Source organism: Stegodyphus dumicola, chromosome X2 (assembly GCF_044657685.1).
Source record: "Stegodyphus dumicola isolate Sdum_Otavi_A_Nest chromosome X2, ASM4465768v1".
Taxonomy (NCBI): domain Eukaryota; kingdom Metazoa; phylum Arthropoda; class Arachnida; order Araneae; family Eresidae; genus Stegodyphus; species Stegodyphus dumicola.
The window spans coordinates 45598268-45615839 of NC_140781.1; the positions used below are offsets into that span (position 1 = coordinate 45598268).

The following is a 17572-nucleotide window of genomic DNA, read 5'->3' on the forward strand; positions in this document are numbered from 1 at the left end:
TTAAAAATTTTAATGGACTTTTGGACCATCTTATTTAATTTGATATTTAATCCATGCACATTCTAACTAAATTAAGTTTTTCACTTCCCCAGGATTAAGTAAGCATTGTAAAGTCATTAGGTTATTAGGTGGCCCCCTCACTTCTACATAACATAACAAAACATACCCCTTTTAAAGGGCGATTGGGGATTATGGGACCCAATCGTCAAATCCTGGTGGTGAAATATCACCATCCACCACCTTTTATGTCGGGAGCCACTGTAGAGTCATAACGAATTTTTTTGAAGGAGAAAACACAAAAAATTAGCAATGCTCTTGCCAGAACACGAACCTAGACCTCTCGGGTACACGCCCAGTGTGCTACCGTTACACCAAGAAGGCATGCAGTAAGGAGGGAGAAAATATAGCATAAAAAACACACATTTTGTTTTAGTATTCTATTTTTAAAAACAGTGCAGAACTGTTTTATAAAAGGAAGGCGAGAAATGTAAAAAATAACAATTTCAAGTAATCCTACTTAATCCTAATTAACAAAGATATAAAGATTAAGCTTAGTAATTTAAGGTATAGCAATCATTATTAACATTCTGAAAAGAATTTTTTTATTATTATTCATTTTACATAGTATATATTTTTTGAATGTGTCTTTGTACATACATATTCTATTGTACGTCTTATACTAGATCAAATGACTTAATCCCTGTAAGGTTTTTCAAAAATTTATATATAAAAAAAGATGGAGGTATATGAAATCTAATTTGAACAACAATACCTTTTAAAGTGAGTATTCCCCCACTTTATTAAGTGTAAATATCTCAGATTTTATAGTTTGAGAGCTATTTATAATACCAGTGTAAAGATAACAATTAAAAGAACTTTGGAAACTGATAAATAGCTTTTGCTAGTGTATACCATGAACAATGGCTGTTATGTATTGAACTTCTTACATGTGAGGAAATATTTTACTAATACAATCAACTATGACTGCAATATTTGCTTATATTATATAGTGTTCTTCTCTATCAATGAAAAATTCAATTACATGCATTCTTTCCTTGCAGAAAAATATTTTAACCTCCGTGACTTTTATTGTGACTTTTATTTTTTCCCCCTTATACTCTGTTAATAAATTTTAAAAAAATTTTAAGATTTTTCGGACTATTTCGTGTAATTTGGTATGTGGGTATGTAATCCATATAAATTGTGACTAAATTAAAAAATTAAAAACGTCACTTCTTTTAGGGTTAAGCAACCTTTTATTTCTTTTTTTTTTTTTTTTTTTTTTTTTTTTTTTTTAGTCTTTTATTTTTAAAGCACTGAGAAACAGAATTAAAACGAAAGGTAAGTAACTAAAAAATAACAGTATCAGGAATTAACCAGCATGCCAGGATGTAATTAACAAAGATGTTGAGAATAAATTTAGTAATTTCAGCTAAAGCGATGATTATACCTTCCGAAAAAAAATTGTCCATTTATATTTGAATAAAATAGTATATATAGTTATGTATCGCGCTTCTGTGACTTTAAACTTCCAAGCGTTTACTTATGACTCGTTAGTGGGCAAGTGTGTAAAACACTGAACACTTGTAGTAGGACACCAGTTCAAAGCCTTTGTTTTTGTCATATTCTTCAAGTGTAATCGAAATACAAGAAAGTTTCTTTTCAAACGTCCTCCTCAAATCATCAAAAGTCATCCATCCTATGAGCGGCAGATATCCATATTGTGCTTTGTCTTAACAAATTAACCTAATCCCTTTTCTGTTTCATATTGCTGAATGATTTTATTTCCATATTCTTTAGGCGGGCAATTTTCCGCAATATTAAACCTTAATGTATACTGAGGCCCTCTTTCTCTCTCTCTTTCTCTCTCTATGTATGAATGTCTATATGTAGACTTATAACGAGCTAATAATAACTCGCTTATAACGAACGTTAAGGGACCGCCGTATTTGCTCATTATAACCGAATAAAAAACGGTTTCGTGAACAAAATCAAAAAATTTCATATATACTTGCTATATTATATATACTGTAGTCTTTATTTCTGTACAATGAGAAAGAAATTGGTAAAAGTTTCTTTATATTGCCTTATTATCTCTTTCTTGTGTTGTTGTTCTTCAGAAAAGCCTCATGGCCCAATAAACATGGTCATTTGCATTCCTAGATTTAAAAAAACGTTTTTCTGCGCACACCAAAAGCCACTGCTCATGTTGGGGGGAGGGGGCGGTTTGGCATGAAATTCTTCATATTCGTGGTTATCGTCGTCGGTTTCATTATTTTTTTCATCTGCTTTAGCTTGAATTTCAGCTACAATATCCTCGGGAGTAGGTATCTCGGAAGTGATAACATTGGCGTTAACTGTCAATAATTTGCAAATTCTTCTGTACTCATTTCCAAATTTTCCAAGACATCTACTCTTCTTCTTCGTCAATTTGCGTTTTTCTTGTCTCGAAAGCGCGACTTGATATATATATATATTAGATTTATATTAGCAATTGTTTTAATATAAGTATTTTGACACAAAATCGGACGTTTTCTGAAATGACATGCCAATATTTTTTTCCATATTTTGATTCTACGACTGAAATTATGCCAAACTGCCAAGTTTTATAAAAATCGCACGAGTACCTTTTTAAAAATTAGCCCTCAATTTTAGCTCCTCAGTGTTAAATGAATTTGATATATATTTGTTAATATCCCTTTTTTAATTAAACTTACTTGATTTCTTCTTCCAGAATTCAAAATTTTTTCTAATCGAAATATAATTTGAACATTTTTTATCATTTATTTTATTAATTTGTATTTTTGAATATCTTTTATAAATTTTTCGAAAAACTTTTTGTATTATAACCTATAAAATTTTTTAACAACATCTTAAAGCAGATGTATTTTTAAGCATATCTGCAAAAGATTAGAACTTTAGAGCATTTTATTCAAAATGTCCTAAGATATCCGTGAATTTACATTTTGGCGCGCTTTGAAATTTGGCGTATTTAATATAAATGATAATAACAAAAATGTGGTTTCGGCACTTCGTTAAAATTATTTGAAAGAATGAACGATGGACCTTTTTTTCCTCCCGTGCATCAATGAAAAAAGAGGAAAGTAAGTAGGTTACTATAAATTAAGAATTCCTCCAAGAGAGATATTCATGGCGCAAACTGCAAAAAAATTCGCCAATATAAATTTTTTAATTTCGCCATAAATTCCTCACCAAAATCTACAAAATTTAATATCTAGGCTTAAAATATAGAATCGTAGAATCGAAATATGGAAAAAAATTGATATGTTATTTCAGAAAAAGTCTTATTTTGTGCCAAAATACCTATGTTAGAATAATGTTTACTATATATAAATATATTATATAACGTAAGTCGAGCTTTCGAGACATCAAAAAGGCAATTTGAATTTCGTCAATCGGCCCAGTAGAATGGGCGATACAGAACTGTCCGAATTTTTTTTTGGGGGGGGGGGGGCAACTAAATATTTTCGCTTTCCTTGCTCAGTCCGGGGGTTCTTTTTAAATCAGGGTTCGTTTTAAGCGAATTGTACTGTATATACACATATATATATATATAATTTATTTACTAAAGAAATATAGATTATATTATCTCCTAATATAAATTTAGTAGAAGTATGAAAAAAAGGGGAACCTGTAGGAAGTTTAATTCCGAAAATTGTGTTTTAAAGTAACTTGAATGTAAATTATGAAAGAAACGTTTTACGGGGACTTAAATTTAAATCATAAATAACAATATTTCAAACTTTGAAAAAGAAATTAAAATCAAGTAATTATCGCTATTGATCGTAAATTAATTGACTTTCCAAGGGGAACAATATGCGTGTGTGTTTGCACCTACAAATTCTATTTTAGATTAAAATTATGCATAAGATGGGAATAACTTAAACTACTAGGGATTTTAAGAGTGTTACTGGAAAGACACTAATGTAGATCGACAGAAAAATAACATTCAAAATATAGAAAGATCTCTATGAGGGCTTACTGATGCATTTTTGCAACAGTAACCCCACGCATGCAAGTTTTCTGTGATTTAACTATTTATTTTTTTAGTTTTAATTATTAATTTTCTCTTCCTTTTTTCCAGTCTGTCCTGTTCCTCAACCACCCAGAGTGGAAATCAATGGTAATCAGGGTGCAGGTAATACTTTGTAGCTTCTATTATATCTTCTTCTGTCCTACAATTATTTACATGTATCTTACACTTTAAATACCAAGTGTCCTAAAACACTGTAAAATTTTTAAATACTTATTAAAAGAAGGATGGCAGTACATGAAATCCTGTTTGCACGACAGTAAATTTCAAACACAGGATTTTCCCATTTCGTTAATTGTAATTAGCTCATATTTCCTTCTTTGATGGCTGTTTATAATACCACTGTAAAGATAACTATTAAAACAAGTCTGGAAACTGTTAAATAGCTTTTGCTGGTTGATACCCTGAGCAATAACTGTTATGCTATGTAATAGGGTTCTTGCTTGGGAAGGAAATTTTTTAATGCTACTATGTTTGTAATGTCTTCTAATGTTATACCGTGTTCTTCTCTATCAATGAAAAAGTCAACTACATGCATTCTTCTCTTGCAGAAAAAATATTCCTTTAACCTAGCTGACATTTTTAATGGGCTTTAGGACCATCCTGTGTATTTTGATATGTAGCTATGTAATCTATGAAAATCATAACTAAATTGAATACATCAGTTCCGTCAGGGTTATGTAACCGTAATAATACAGTTGTTTGTAGTAGTGTATTGCTAAAAGTAGTACAATACAAAATAAAAAATTCTTATTATTTCATTTATTTACCTGTATGACATTTTTCTACTACTACATAAATGAGAATTGTGCTTATTATATAGCTACAGAGTATGTATTTTTATTCTATTGCTATTTTCCTTTATAAGAAATCCGTTAAGCTTCCAAAATCTGTTCGTCTGGCAGTTATGATAAGACAGTAAATAACGCCAAAGCCTGAATTCAGTATCCTAGGCGGTAACTAAAGAACGCGCTAAAAGCTGCTGCAGCTTAAGTTTTTCAAAATTTTACGTACGTTTGAATATAGCTTTTTTTCATTTTCTGCAGTATTTGTTGTTTTGACGCTGTGCTTCTAAATAAATTTGTATGACTTTAAGAACTCCGTCCACGTGCAAGTGACTATTACTTATTATCCCCTTTTTTTTCTTTGTTTTGTTTTTTTATTTATATTTAACTGCCAATTTTGGATATTTATTGTTTTTTCTGTGTTTAAGGATAAATTTTGTCTAAATTATGATTTTTCACTCGTAGCCTGTCGGTGTTAGATAACTATTAAGCAATATAATCTATGTTTTTTTTAATTTATTAAAATTATTTGTTCTTGCTAAATAATTCATTGGTTAGTATAGAAATAGGCTGTTTTTTACGTTTTTCGGGAAACCAACCCTCTGATGAATATGCCATGAGAAATATAAAACCCAGGGTTGAATTTCTAATATTAGAAGAGCCGTGAGAAAAAATAAAGGGAATAATAAATAAATAAAGTAATAATAATATTACCTAATTATATAACCTAAATCGCGCTTTCGAGACATCAAAAACGCAATTTGAATTTCGTCAATCGGCCCAGTAGAATAGGCGATACAGAACTGTCCCAATTTTTTTTTGGGGGGGGGCAACTAAATATTTTCGATTTCCTTGCTCAGTCCGGGGGTTCTTTTTAAATCAGATGTTCGTTTAAAGCGAGTTGTACTGTATATACATATGTATATATATATATAATAATTTATTTACTAAAGAAATATTCATTATATTATCTCCTAATATAAATTTAGTAGAAGTATCAAAAAAGGGGGAACCCATCTGTAGGAAGTTTAATTCCGAGAATTGTGTTTTAAAGTAACTTGAATGTAAATTATGAAAAAAACGTTTTACGAGGACATGAATTTAAATCATGAATAACAAAATTTCAAACTTTGGAAAAGAAATTAAAAACAAGTAATTATCACTATTGATCGGAAATTAATTGACTTTCCAAGGGGAACAATATGCGTGTGTGTTGCACCTACAAATTCTATTTTAGATTAAAATTATGCATAAAATGGGAATAATTTAAACTATTAGGGATTTTAATAGTGTTACTGGAAACACACTAATGTAGATCGACAGAAAAATATTATTCAAAATATAGTAAGATGTCTATGAGGGCTTACTGTTTTAAATGAATGCAACAGTAAAACCACGCATGCAAGTTTTTCTGCGATTTAACTATTTAATTTTTTAGTTTTAATTATTAATTTTCTCTTCCTTTTCTGCAGGATACCCTAATCGTCAACCACCCAGAGAGGAATTCAATGCTAACCAGCCTCAAGGTAATACTTTGTAGCTTCTATTATATCTTCTTCTGCCCTGCAATTATTTGCATGTGTCTTACACTTTAAATACCAAGTGACCTAAAACTCTGTAATATTTTTAAATACTTATTAAAAGAAGGATGGCAGTACATGAAATCCTGTTTGCACGACAGTAAATTTCAAACACAGGATTTTCCCATTTCGTTAATTGTAATTAGCTCATATTTCCTTCTTTGATGGCTGTTTATAATACCACTGTAAAGATAACTATTAAAACAAATCTGGAAACTGTTAAATAGCTTTTGCTGGTTGATACCCTGAGCAATAACTGTTATGCTATGTAATAGGGTTCTTGCTTGGGAAGGAAACTTTTTAATGCTACTATGATTGTAATGTCTTCTAATGTTATACCGTGTTCTTCTCTGTCAATGAAAAAGTCAACTACATGCATTTTCTCTTGCAGAAAAAACATTCTTAACCTCGCTGAAATTTTTAATGGGCTTTGGGACCCTCCTGTGTATTTTGATATGTAGCTATGTAATCTATGAAAATCGTAACTAAATTAAATACTTCACTTCCGTCAGGGTTATGTAACCGTAATAATACAGTTGTTTGTAGTAGTGTATTGCTAAAAGTAGTACAATACAAAATTGAAAATTCTTATTATTTCATTTATTTACCTGTATGACATTTTTTCTACTATTATATAAATGAGGATTGTGCTTATTATATAGCTACAGAGTATGTATTTTTATTCTATTGCTATTTTCCTTTATAAGAAATCCGTTAAGCTTCCAAAAGCTGTTCACCTGGCAGTTATGATAAGACAGTAAATAATACCAAAGCCTGAATTCAGTATCCTATGCGGTAAATAAAGGACGCCCTGAAATCTGCTGCAGCTTAGGTTTTTCAAAATTTTACTTACGTTCGAATATAGCTTTTTTCGTTTTCTGCAGTATTTGTTGTTTCTGCAATATTTGTCTAAATACGTTTGTATATCATAAGAACTCCGTCCACGTGCAAGTGACTATTACTTATTATCCCTTTTTTTCTTTGTTTTGTTTTTATATTTATATTTAACTGCCAATTTTGGATATTTATTGTTTTTTTCTGTGTTTAAGGATAAATTTTGTCTAAATTATGATTTTTCACTCGTAGCCTGTCGGTGTTAGATAACTAATAAGCAATATAATCTAAGTTTTTTTTTAATTTATTAAAATTATTTGTTCTTGCTAAATAATTCATTGGTTAGTATAGAAATAGGCTGTTTTTTACGTTTTTCGAGAAACCAAACCTCTGATGAATATGCCATGAGAAATATAAAACCCAGGGTTTAATTTCTAATATTAGAAGGGTCATGAGGAAAAAAATAAAGGTAATAATAAATAAATAAAGCAATAATAATTAAAATTAATAAAGTGTAAACAGAATAATAAAAATTTATTTAATTAAATTAATGACAAAGATTTAAAATGTAAAACAAAATACCGGGCCCCGTGTTATTAGTGACTCCGTCTAGGATTGCAGTTAATTCAGATGCTAAGAAACAGCGGAATGGGCTTCGACTAGCTCTGAATATAAAATTTAATGTAGGCAAGATAGTAGCTCTGAATATAAAGTTTAATGTAGGCAAGATAGAAACAAAAATATTTTTTCCTAGACGTCCAATGAAAACGATATGACGTCAAAACATCACTACTACGACTGGAAAGATTGCTAGAAATAGTATGACAATGCGGAAGAGACTTTTAAAGGATAAATGTAGGTGCGAAAACAAAGAGAAAAGAACTAATACTTTCTGAACTCAATCCCCTTTCCATGCATTTATAATTCTCAATTAGAATGTTTGACAAGAGAAAGAGGCCTCCGAATCCGAAAGATAATATGCAAACTGAAGAAAAAAGTAAATTTCTGTATAAGTGACTATTTTCATTCGTCATATTTGATTGCATCATTGAACATATTGAAAAGTCCGCAAGTGCTATTTTCGTGGTCGTTTACTCGTGTTGGATTTCTTTGAATCATTGATTTTAGGATATCTCTTCCCTTTACTGTTGTAAATTGCAGGCAACTGAACCCGAAGATAGCCAGTCAGCGGATACAACGGCACAACCAGAGAGATAACAAGTAACCTACAGGGTTATTTTATGTCTAGAAGTTTAATTCAATGACCTTTAGATCCAGCGAGACTGACAAGCGAGATATTGCTTTAGTTTGAATTAAGATTGTAGAGACATTAGGTATTTTTTTAGAAAGAGGCAAGATGAAAAATTAACAACGCCTTCGCCGGGAATCGAACCGAGGACCACATGAATACCGGCCCAGCGTGCTACCGTTACACCACGAAGGCACGCTAGGGAAGTGGGATAAATACCTTATATACTCCCCTTTTTAAAGGGCGACTAGGGTTTTAGGGAACCTAGTCGCCAAATCCTGGGTGTGGAGAATCATCATCCACAACACTTTTAGTTCGGGCGCCACTTGTAGTGACATTAGGTTGATTGGAAAAGCCGATGAGATGAAAAATTAGCAACCGCTTTCGCCGGGAAACGAACCACGGACCTCTGGAATACCGGCCCAGCGTGCTACCGTTACACCACGAAGGCACGCTAGGGAAGTGGGAGAAATACCTTATATACTCCCCTTTTTAAAGGGCGACTAGGGTTTTCGTGGACCTAGTCGCCAAATCCTGGGTGCGGAGAATCATCATCCACAACGCTTTTAGTTCGGGCGCCACTTGTAGAGTCATTAGGTTAATTGGAAGCAGGCAAGATGAAAAATGTGCAACCGCCTTATCCGGGAATCGAACCACGGAACTCTGGAAGACCGGCTCAGCGTGCTACCGTTACACTACGAAGGCACGCTAGGGAAATGGGAGAAATACCTTATAAGATCACAAAGTCTTAACAAGGTTAAAATAACCTTTTTGTAGTGAACTCTTGAAATTAATAGAAGGGAATGCTCGTGCTGCAGATTAAACTCCGCCACTTACGGATACTTAAAGCACATAAAAGTTTAAATTCGAGTAACGTAATATGAGACTACATACAAATGACAAGTGACGGTGGACGTGGGCACTGTCCCTTTTCCATAGTGGTTAATCAGTACAGCGCCACGTCCGCCATGATCTAAGGCAGCGGTTTCCAATCGGTGGTCCGTGAAAACTTTTTTATCGTCCGCAGAAAAATTGGAACATTTTTTATATTTTTATGAAGATTCAGTTTAAAAAATGACAAGCAACAAAACTTATTATGGAATATGGATTATACTTTGTTTTAATTTTAGCCACTACGTTTAGCGAAATTTTTTCTAAATTTAGCGACCTTTTAGCTATTTTTGCAGGTGTATCTAGATACATTTGAAAGAGAGAGTTGGCATCCATGGATATGCTGCTGTTTTCAGTAATAGCGCGAACTGGAATTCACTTTCCTTTTGAATTACAAACATATGCTATTATAGTCGTTAATAACATAGTTTTTCTCCGCATCAATAGGCAACTTGATGGATTTTTATAAGAACCATCTGTATTCTTCTTTATAATTGTATCACTGGAAGTTTTCGTTCTTGTTTTGTCTAACTGTTAATCGATGGCGCCATGAGTAAGCGATGTTTATTATGTTTACAATAAATTAAAAATTAGCGGCATAACACTTTCTGTTTATTTATATTTCTTTGCATTTGCCGGTTTGTTCTTTCTTTTCGTTAAGTTCCTTTTGTACTTTTCATATAATTTTTCAATGTGAACGAAGTATGTGTATCAGTGAGATGTTAACAGTGTTTTAATTGTTACTCATAATCAGAAATTTTCATTAAGGCATGCTGCTGAACACCAGATGTTTCGAAAATTATATCAACAAATGAAAATTAGAATTACATGTATTGAAAAGTTGAATATTGTTTTTGCGTATTCATATGTTGTTTCTGAGGTATGATTTAAGGTTTTTTTTAATTCATATTAGTGGTCCGCCAAATATAAAATTATGTATGTAGTGGTCCATGAAGTTCTAAGGGTTCTAGAGCACTTTTGGATGGTAAATGGGAGGCCACACGGGCTCCTCGCGCCATTCGCCCAAATCAAGCGCCTAATGCATCCCAAAGGCAGTCCGCAGCACCAAAATGCCTCCTGGGAATTTAATAATAGTAAAATAAGATAAGGGCTGAGATATGTGACAAGATTATACAGTGCCACATAAAGGCTGAAATATGTGACTTGTGCATCAATGAGACATAAATGGTGAATATATGCAAGTGAAACCTTTGATAGTATACTACTCTGAAATTTCTAGCTAATATATATACCATATGCACAAGAGTCAACACTAGTCATTGCTAAATTACATTCTACAACATGATTGAGTTACATTCAAATAATACTACATATGGACGTATAAATGCTTAGTATTACATATATAATACTAAGTAATAATAATAATAATGTATGTAATACAGGCTGATCACTGAATAAGATACAGAAAGGACAGTTATCATGTAAGCATTTATAGATATAGTAATTACATAGATTATTAACTGATTGAAACAATTCTGGCAAATATAACATTCTAAGTTATGTTACTATAACATAACTAACATTAATATGTTTATATGTTTTTATATGTTTACTACATGTAAACATATAAATGCTACAAATTGACAAGAGGTGAATTAAGTTTGCGTGACTGTGGGTGTTATTAGAATTTTCAACGAAATTACTGATTGCATTACATCTAGCATACACTATATATGAGATTATGACACGATAAACAATATATGCAAATATATACAGAAGATGATAAGTGATCACTATGTATGAGGCAAACCTATACTAAGCGATATAATATCTGTACCATTGTTTAGTGGAACACATATTTTAAGGATGTAAATCTGATTACCGTCGTAACGTATCTCGTTTAAAGTTTGAAGGTATGCATGGTAATCGCACTAATTGACAACCGATTGATATAAATCAAAATAAATTGACGCATACAATAATAAAATAACAATGAACAAGTGAATTTATATAATACATAAAATATTACACATAAAATTTAAAAAATAATAATCATATTAATAATAAACAAATAAAAGTGGTATGGGACAGATGAGAAAGGAATTTTCATTATGCGATAATACAATGCGTAAGATAATACCGTTTATGTAATATAAGTACTACAATAATATAGGTGAGACTACATACAAAAAATAGTCTACTTAAGCTGGCTCAAATAATAACGGCGCGTATTTAAAGTCGGCTAGCAAAATGGCTGAAGCCAGAATAAACTTTGGCAGAGCTGGCTGTAATACGTAACTGCAAACGAGGCTGCCAGAAGCTCTCAGTCTAAAATATTCAAACCCTCGGCTTAAATATTCACAGCTAATTTGCATTCCGAAGTACTACAGAAAGGAGTTGCAGTAAAGATTCAAATCATAATAACTATTTGATTAACAGATGATCCTACGGAACGAGAAATTTACCCGTTTGCAAGCAAGCTCTTGTAAACTTATTGTATTCTTTCCTTTTCTTGCCTAAACATCTGAACTTTTATCCGGATTGTACTTTTCAGGGAAAGATAGGCATTCAGAATTTAGTATTAAAATTAAAACAATCATTAATGTGCTTTTATGAGAATATTATTAATGTATGAGTCATATTTTTCATTTTCTCAATTTTTATATTTGTGTATCTTGACTCGTTTATAGATTTTCCCATATTAATTTTGAAACAATCAGATTTGATTTGTAATACACTTTTTATTGATTTTATTATTTTTTCTTTCAGTACCAGACAAAATAAGATACAAAGTGAAGGTCAACAGAACTGTTGAAGGTAATGAAAAAGCTTAAAGTTATATTTTACAGCTTTTTATGAAAAATTATTGCTAATCTGATGCGGAGGAATACAAAGTACGCAGATTTTTATAACGTTTCATCCAAATGTACAGGATTTGGGAATCAAGATGAGGGTATTGAGGTATTTGTCTGAGGTGAACGAGGAAAGTTACCAAACTATAAAAATTTAGAATATAATTTAAAAACGAAAGATGTTATAAAAGCACGATATAATTAAATAACTAAATATAAATCAGTTTTTGCTGTTACCGTACCTTTATATCGATATATATCTTATGGTGCTGCTGTCAACATTTTTTAATTTATAATTCCTTAATGCAGAGTTTTACATGAATTTCAAAATAGGAATCAAAAGGAATTTTGTTTCATAAACAACTCTCGTTTACAAGAGCTAGATTAATAATAATTCATTAATAGCAATAATTAATGCAGTTTCATTATCAATGTATTGCATTAATGCAATTTCATTGTCAATGTACAATTATTCAATGTATCGCATTTTCTCAATACTTTAAAATATGGATTCCTTTTAAGTCTTTTATGTAGTACTTTTGATTGAAGTACTCTAGAGCTCTGAAGTAGGGTTTGCTAGTAAAAAAGCAACTATTTGCTATCCATTCAGCAAATGGAAGCTAGTCTCTAGCGGCAAATTGAAATTATCCAACGGCAAATCCTCTCCTTAGGTCGACTCAAGCGATAAAGTCTCTGAACACCGGTAGTTTGCTCAGGGGTTCGAATCTCGACGAACGGGCTGGCTTTATTTTTTTGTATAGGCATTTTAGTAGTTTTTCCCATGTCTAGCGTGTATACTAACCAGTTTCCCATAGAAAGACCTCTACGAAGTCATCCTTTCCCTTAGGCATATAGTCCTTCAGTGCTTTTTCATAATTAAATGAATCAAATCAAGTCTCTCCTTAGGTTTCCTCTCATGCTTTGGCAAGTTCACTTAAACAACAGTCTCACCATGAAGCAAAAGTGTCAGAAATTTTCAATTCCAAATTTTTAAGGCTTTTTCTATTAAGTTTCGCCAGATACGACAAAAATTATTTGAATCATAGATGATATTTATGCAAATGCCTGGTTTACTTTTGAGTACATTCCCTATTGTTCGTGCTAATACAGGGAACAATGTCACGGTTAACCTAAAATCACGGTTGAAGATGAAAAATGCATGACTCGAGTTATAATTAACAGGGAAAATACTGTGAAACTATTTACCTATATTCTGAAGCAGTTTAATTTGGAGAATAAATCCACTTGGTTTCGTAAATGAAATTAGCATTTAAACCAAGAACACATTTCGAAACAGAAATAACAATGTTATTGTTTATATTACTTTTGTATTTTGATGAGACTAAATGGGAAACAGAAAATTAATGGCCGTATACTTAATTTATTTTTATGCTTTAGCAACTTCTTTTTAACACTGGTATATATTTCAGATTATACACAATTAAGTTATGTTTTTTTTTTTTTTTTTTTTTTTTTTTGATATAACCAATTCTTAAATACTATGCCATCATCTGCTATCGGTGCTTGCTGTTATCCTACACATTTTCTTTTCGTTTTTGTATTTCTCATAGAAATTTTGCTGTGTTTTGAGAGTTTGTGATGATAATTTTTCCATCTTCCCGCTAGAAGCAAACAACTTATTTTAGACAAGGACCGTTTAATCTGCCTCCGGTGAAACGGGTTTGGTTTATGTAATTTCGGCGAAGCCTCGAGAGCTGTCTGCCTAATTAGAGGGACGCCTTCATGGACGACTTCCTAAATGAAATTGGCTCGTATACGCGCTACACATGGAACAAAACCACGAAAACGCCCATGCAGCCGGCCTGTTCGCGTGATTGGGCCGAACTACCAGTGTTCAACGACTTTACCCCCTGCCGCTGGTGGGCCCCCGCTGAAGAGGGAGTTGACCGTCTTTCTGAAAAAGGGAAAAACATGCACAGGAAAAAGTAGTAGCATGTCTCATAAACTAATGTCTCATAACTTCATTTAGAATTATCTCGTCCTCAGTAAGTGTAATATAAAAATTAAATGACAGATAAAAATTGCTTTCCTTACGGAGGACTGTTAAAGAACTTAAAGAGAGGTGTTTAAGGCAATGATATCCCAATATCACCTCTTTGTTACCTCCAGATAATTTTAGAAAATACATTTAAAAAGGAATATTAGGAGGTAGCTCTGCTATAGCGTGAATGCCATTGTAATGTTTGTGGAATAACAAAACAGTGTGTATTGAAAACTCCATTTCCAAGGGCATTCAGCAATTGAAACTACACTGATGTCCAAAATTTTCTTTAACTACAGATAAGTAATATTTCATGAAGTAATCAATCAGTATGGTTCATTTTATTACGAAATGAGAAAAATCAGATCTTAAGTATCATTATTCAACACTGTTGTATCAATATGTTCATTTGATTCGGAGACTGACTCAATGAATGAGTCGATCGTTTTTAGAGTGGCAAATTATTATACAGAAGAATCAATGACGCGAAGAGCTGTCTGCTATTTAGAATTAGTGAAGAAAATTATTTAAATGGCAAGATGTCATAATGCTTCAAAGCAAATGGTATCTGGAAACGATTTAAAGACTCTGAAACTGTTGCTAGAAAACCAACACAAGATCATAAAAGAAACATACAATACTTGTTGCAAGAGGGCGAATACTAGGCAGTTATGCTTAGAACTTGTAGTCATTAAGCAAGTGTAATATGTAAGGTGAATGAGTGAGTGGATGCGCCGCTGAGATAGCTTCCTACCACAAAGGTGCAGCAAACGGAATCATGTACCATCCCAACGGGGAGGTCTACTATATGTCGAAAAATAGCCAAACTAATAATTACTGTTTGAAAATTCTGTAGTACAAAAGTTACGTTGCAAGATAAATTATGTACGGACGCCTAATACCATTAGACATCCGTACTAATGATTGTACGAAGTCCATTGCAGTATATAAGAAAATTCAGCTAAGGTACTGAAGAATCAGTGTGGTACGAATACACTACAGAGGCATATTGCAAAATAATACAGTATGGTACATATGAAAATGCGAAAATAACATAATAACATATAAATGCATGAAACATACGAGTATGTAAGACGATAAATACAAAATATTACTGTGATATACATTCGGAACCAATTTTTTAAGAGTCAATACGTATAAAAAGGGGGATTTTCATAAAATATCTGCTATATACTGTTGCTGCTTACTACTCTAATAAAATGTCATCTTGTCCAGAAAGAAAATGAATGTTATTAATAATAAAATTAATGCTATAAATAATAATAATTTAATTAATTTTGTAAAAATTGATATTATAAATAATGTTAATTATTACAAAAGATGCATTCAAAGAGAACAAATCTTATCTTACTTACCACTAAAGAATGAAACGTAAATATTGAAAGTGCATTTTGATAATATTTACTGATAGTTAAAAATTTATACTAAAATTCTGCAATCCAATAAGAGAAAAAATTTGCACATGTTATATGACAATTATTATGCATAAAATATTACAGTAACATGCATATGAAATTACTACATTGAGAGCTATAATAAAGTGCACATGCATTTGATTCTAATACTGTTATAAGTGTTTGAAACCAGTATATTGAGAACTACAAAGGTTAATATATATACATTGGACACGTTACTAACGAGGTTATATATAGAAGGTAAAAGAAACTATTTCGCTGAGTGTGTAGAATAAAATACTACAAATAATACTCTGTACTGTGCTTAACTACACATCTATATGTTGCAATTGCTCGTTGCTGTTCTAATGCAATAACTTGCTTGTCGAGAAGGGATTGAGTAAGTACAAAATATTACTGATTAAAACCTATGCTAGCAGTTCGTATCAAACTATTACTAACTTATTAACCAGTATAAAGGAAAATACTTAAGCACTGTGAGAACATTTGCAATTGTTTCTTATAGTTAATACTTGTACGAAAATGTGATAAACATAAGAAGTACATAAGTCATTTTTAAAAAATTTAAATGAATAAATATTAAAAATAATAAAAGTGCAAAAATATTCATAGTAAAATTCTGATAAAACCAATCCCTTGAGATATATAGAAATTAAGAGATTATGTATTGATACTAAAGCTGACCATGTAATTACACTATGGCGTGTTATGTTATTATATACTAATAATTAAATCTTATACATATTTAACTAAATGCGGAATTACTTAAATTACAATGCTGAATATTATGTACAAATATCAACTTCTGTATTTACAAATCATACTATTCCAAAGTTAGCTCATATTAATACACATTCTGAGTACTTGAGACAAACGCTGCAGACTTACAGTTCTGGCTGTATGAAAACAAGCTTCACAATTAGTTCGGGGAGTATTTCACTTGATAAATGCAGACTCTAAGCGTTATCTTAGTTATCTGCATAAAATTCTGATCAATTCAAATGTAAATTTATTCACAATCGTTTCTGTTTACGCAATGTCTTATGATTTTCCCTACTTTTCTAAGGATTACTCTATTTTTGAGTAAGTTGGCCGTCCATGTTGGCCAGGCACAGTCCACTCTTTCCTTTAAGAACCAAATTCTTGTATTGGTTCATCTATATGAGAATCATTGGACCTTTGTCTCATTAAAATTTTATCCTGTGTGATTTGTGTCTGTCTGCGTTTTAAAATATTATTAAAGCATGACATGACATTGTTCATTGCAAATATTTATACTACGACTTACTACTGCTTTATCAAGCTGATAACGATCTAGAAAACTTTGCAGCTTACCACATTCTACACACATTTCGCGGATCAGATAACTAGGAATATCTTCCTTGTTGTCAATTCCTTCTAAGACATTTCCTCGACTGCATTAACTGCATTTTGGAGTATGAATAGTCTGCTGTCTTCTGTGCCAGATTAACCTAATGAAGTGCCAGATTAATACCTTAAGTACCAGATTAACCCAATAAAAGCAATAATGGTTCTTGTCGACCTTCACTCTGCGCTCGCAGAAGGGCGTCCGTCTCTATAAGCTGAATCTGTTAAGGTATGTAGGAAATGGCCCATGACCTGTCAAGAACTATGTAAGATTCGTACAGTGAGTCTTGATTTCCGTCTTAACTTTTAGCAGTAAGCAAAATATCCTTTCCCCAATAGTGTACTGTCTATGACCATATACATTAATGAAACTTATTCTTTTAACTTGAGACCAAGGAGGTTTAGTAGGCTGTTCTAATAATTCCGTGCCATTTCCTGCTTGCTAGGGCAGGTAATCCGCGGTTTGTTTTTGAATTCGATATATCAAAAGACTCTTACTGTTTTTTCCCTGCCATTGCTACTAGACATGACCCCTGAGTCACTGAGGATGGTAAATTTCT

The 17572-nt window shown here is 32.0% G+C and overlaps 1 protein-coding gene across 35 annotated transcripts in view; it reads left to right on the forward strand.

Moving 5' to 3' along the window:
* LOC118199724 (uncharacterized) overlaps window positions 1-17572 on the forward strand; it is a 203476-nt gene that overhangs the window by 163222 nt on the left and 22682 nt on the right. For all 35 annotated transcript variants that reach the window (XM_085808940.1, XM_085808951.1, XM_085808945.1 and 32 more), the window contains 3 exons: window positions 4106-4159; window positions 6312-6365; window positions 12124-12171. In XM_085808940.1, the coding sequence (XP_085665066.1) occupies window positions 4106-4159; window positions 6312-6365; window positions 12124-12171 (156 nt within the window). The remainder of the gene's footprint in view (window positions 1-4105; window positions 4160-6311; window positions 6366-12123; window positions 12172-17572) is intronic.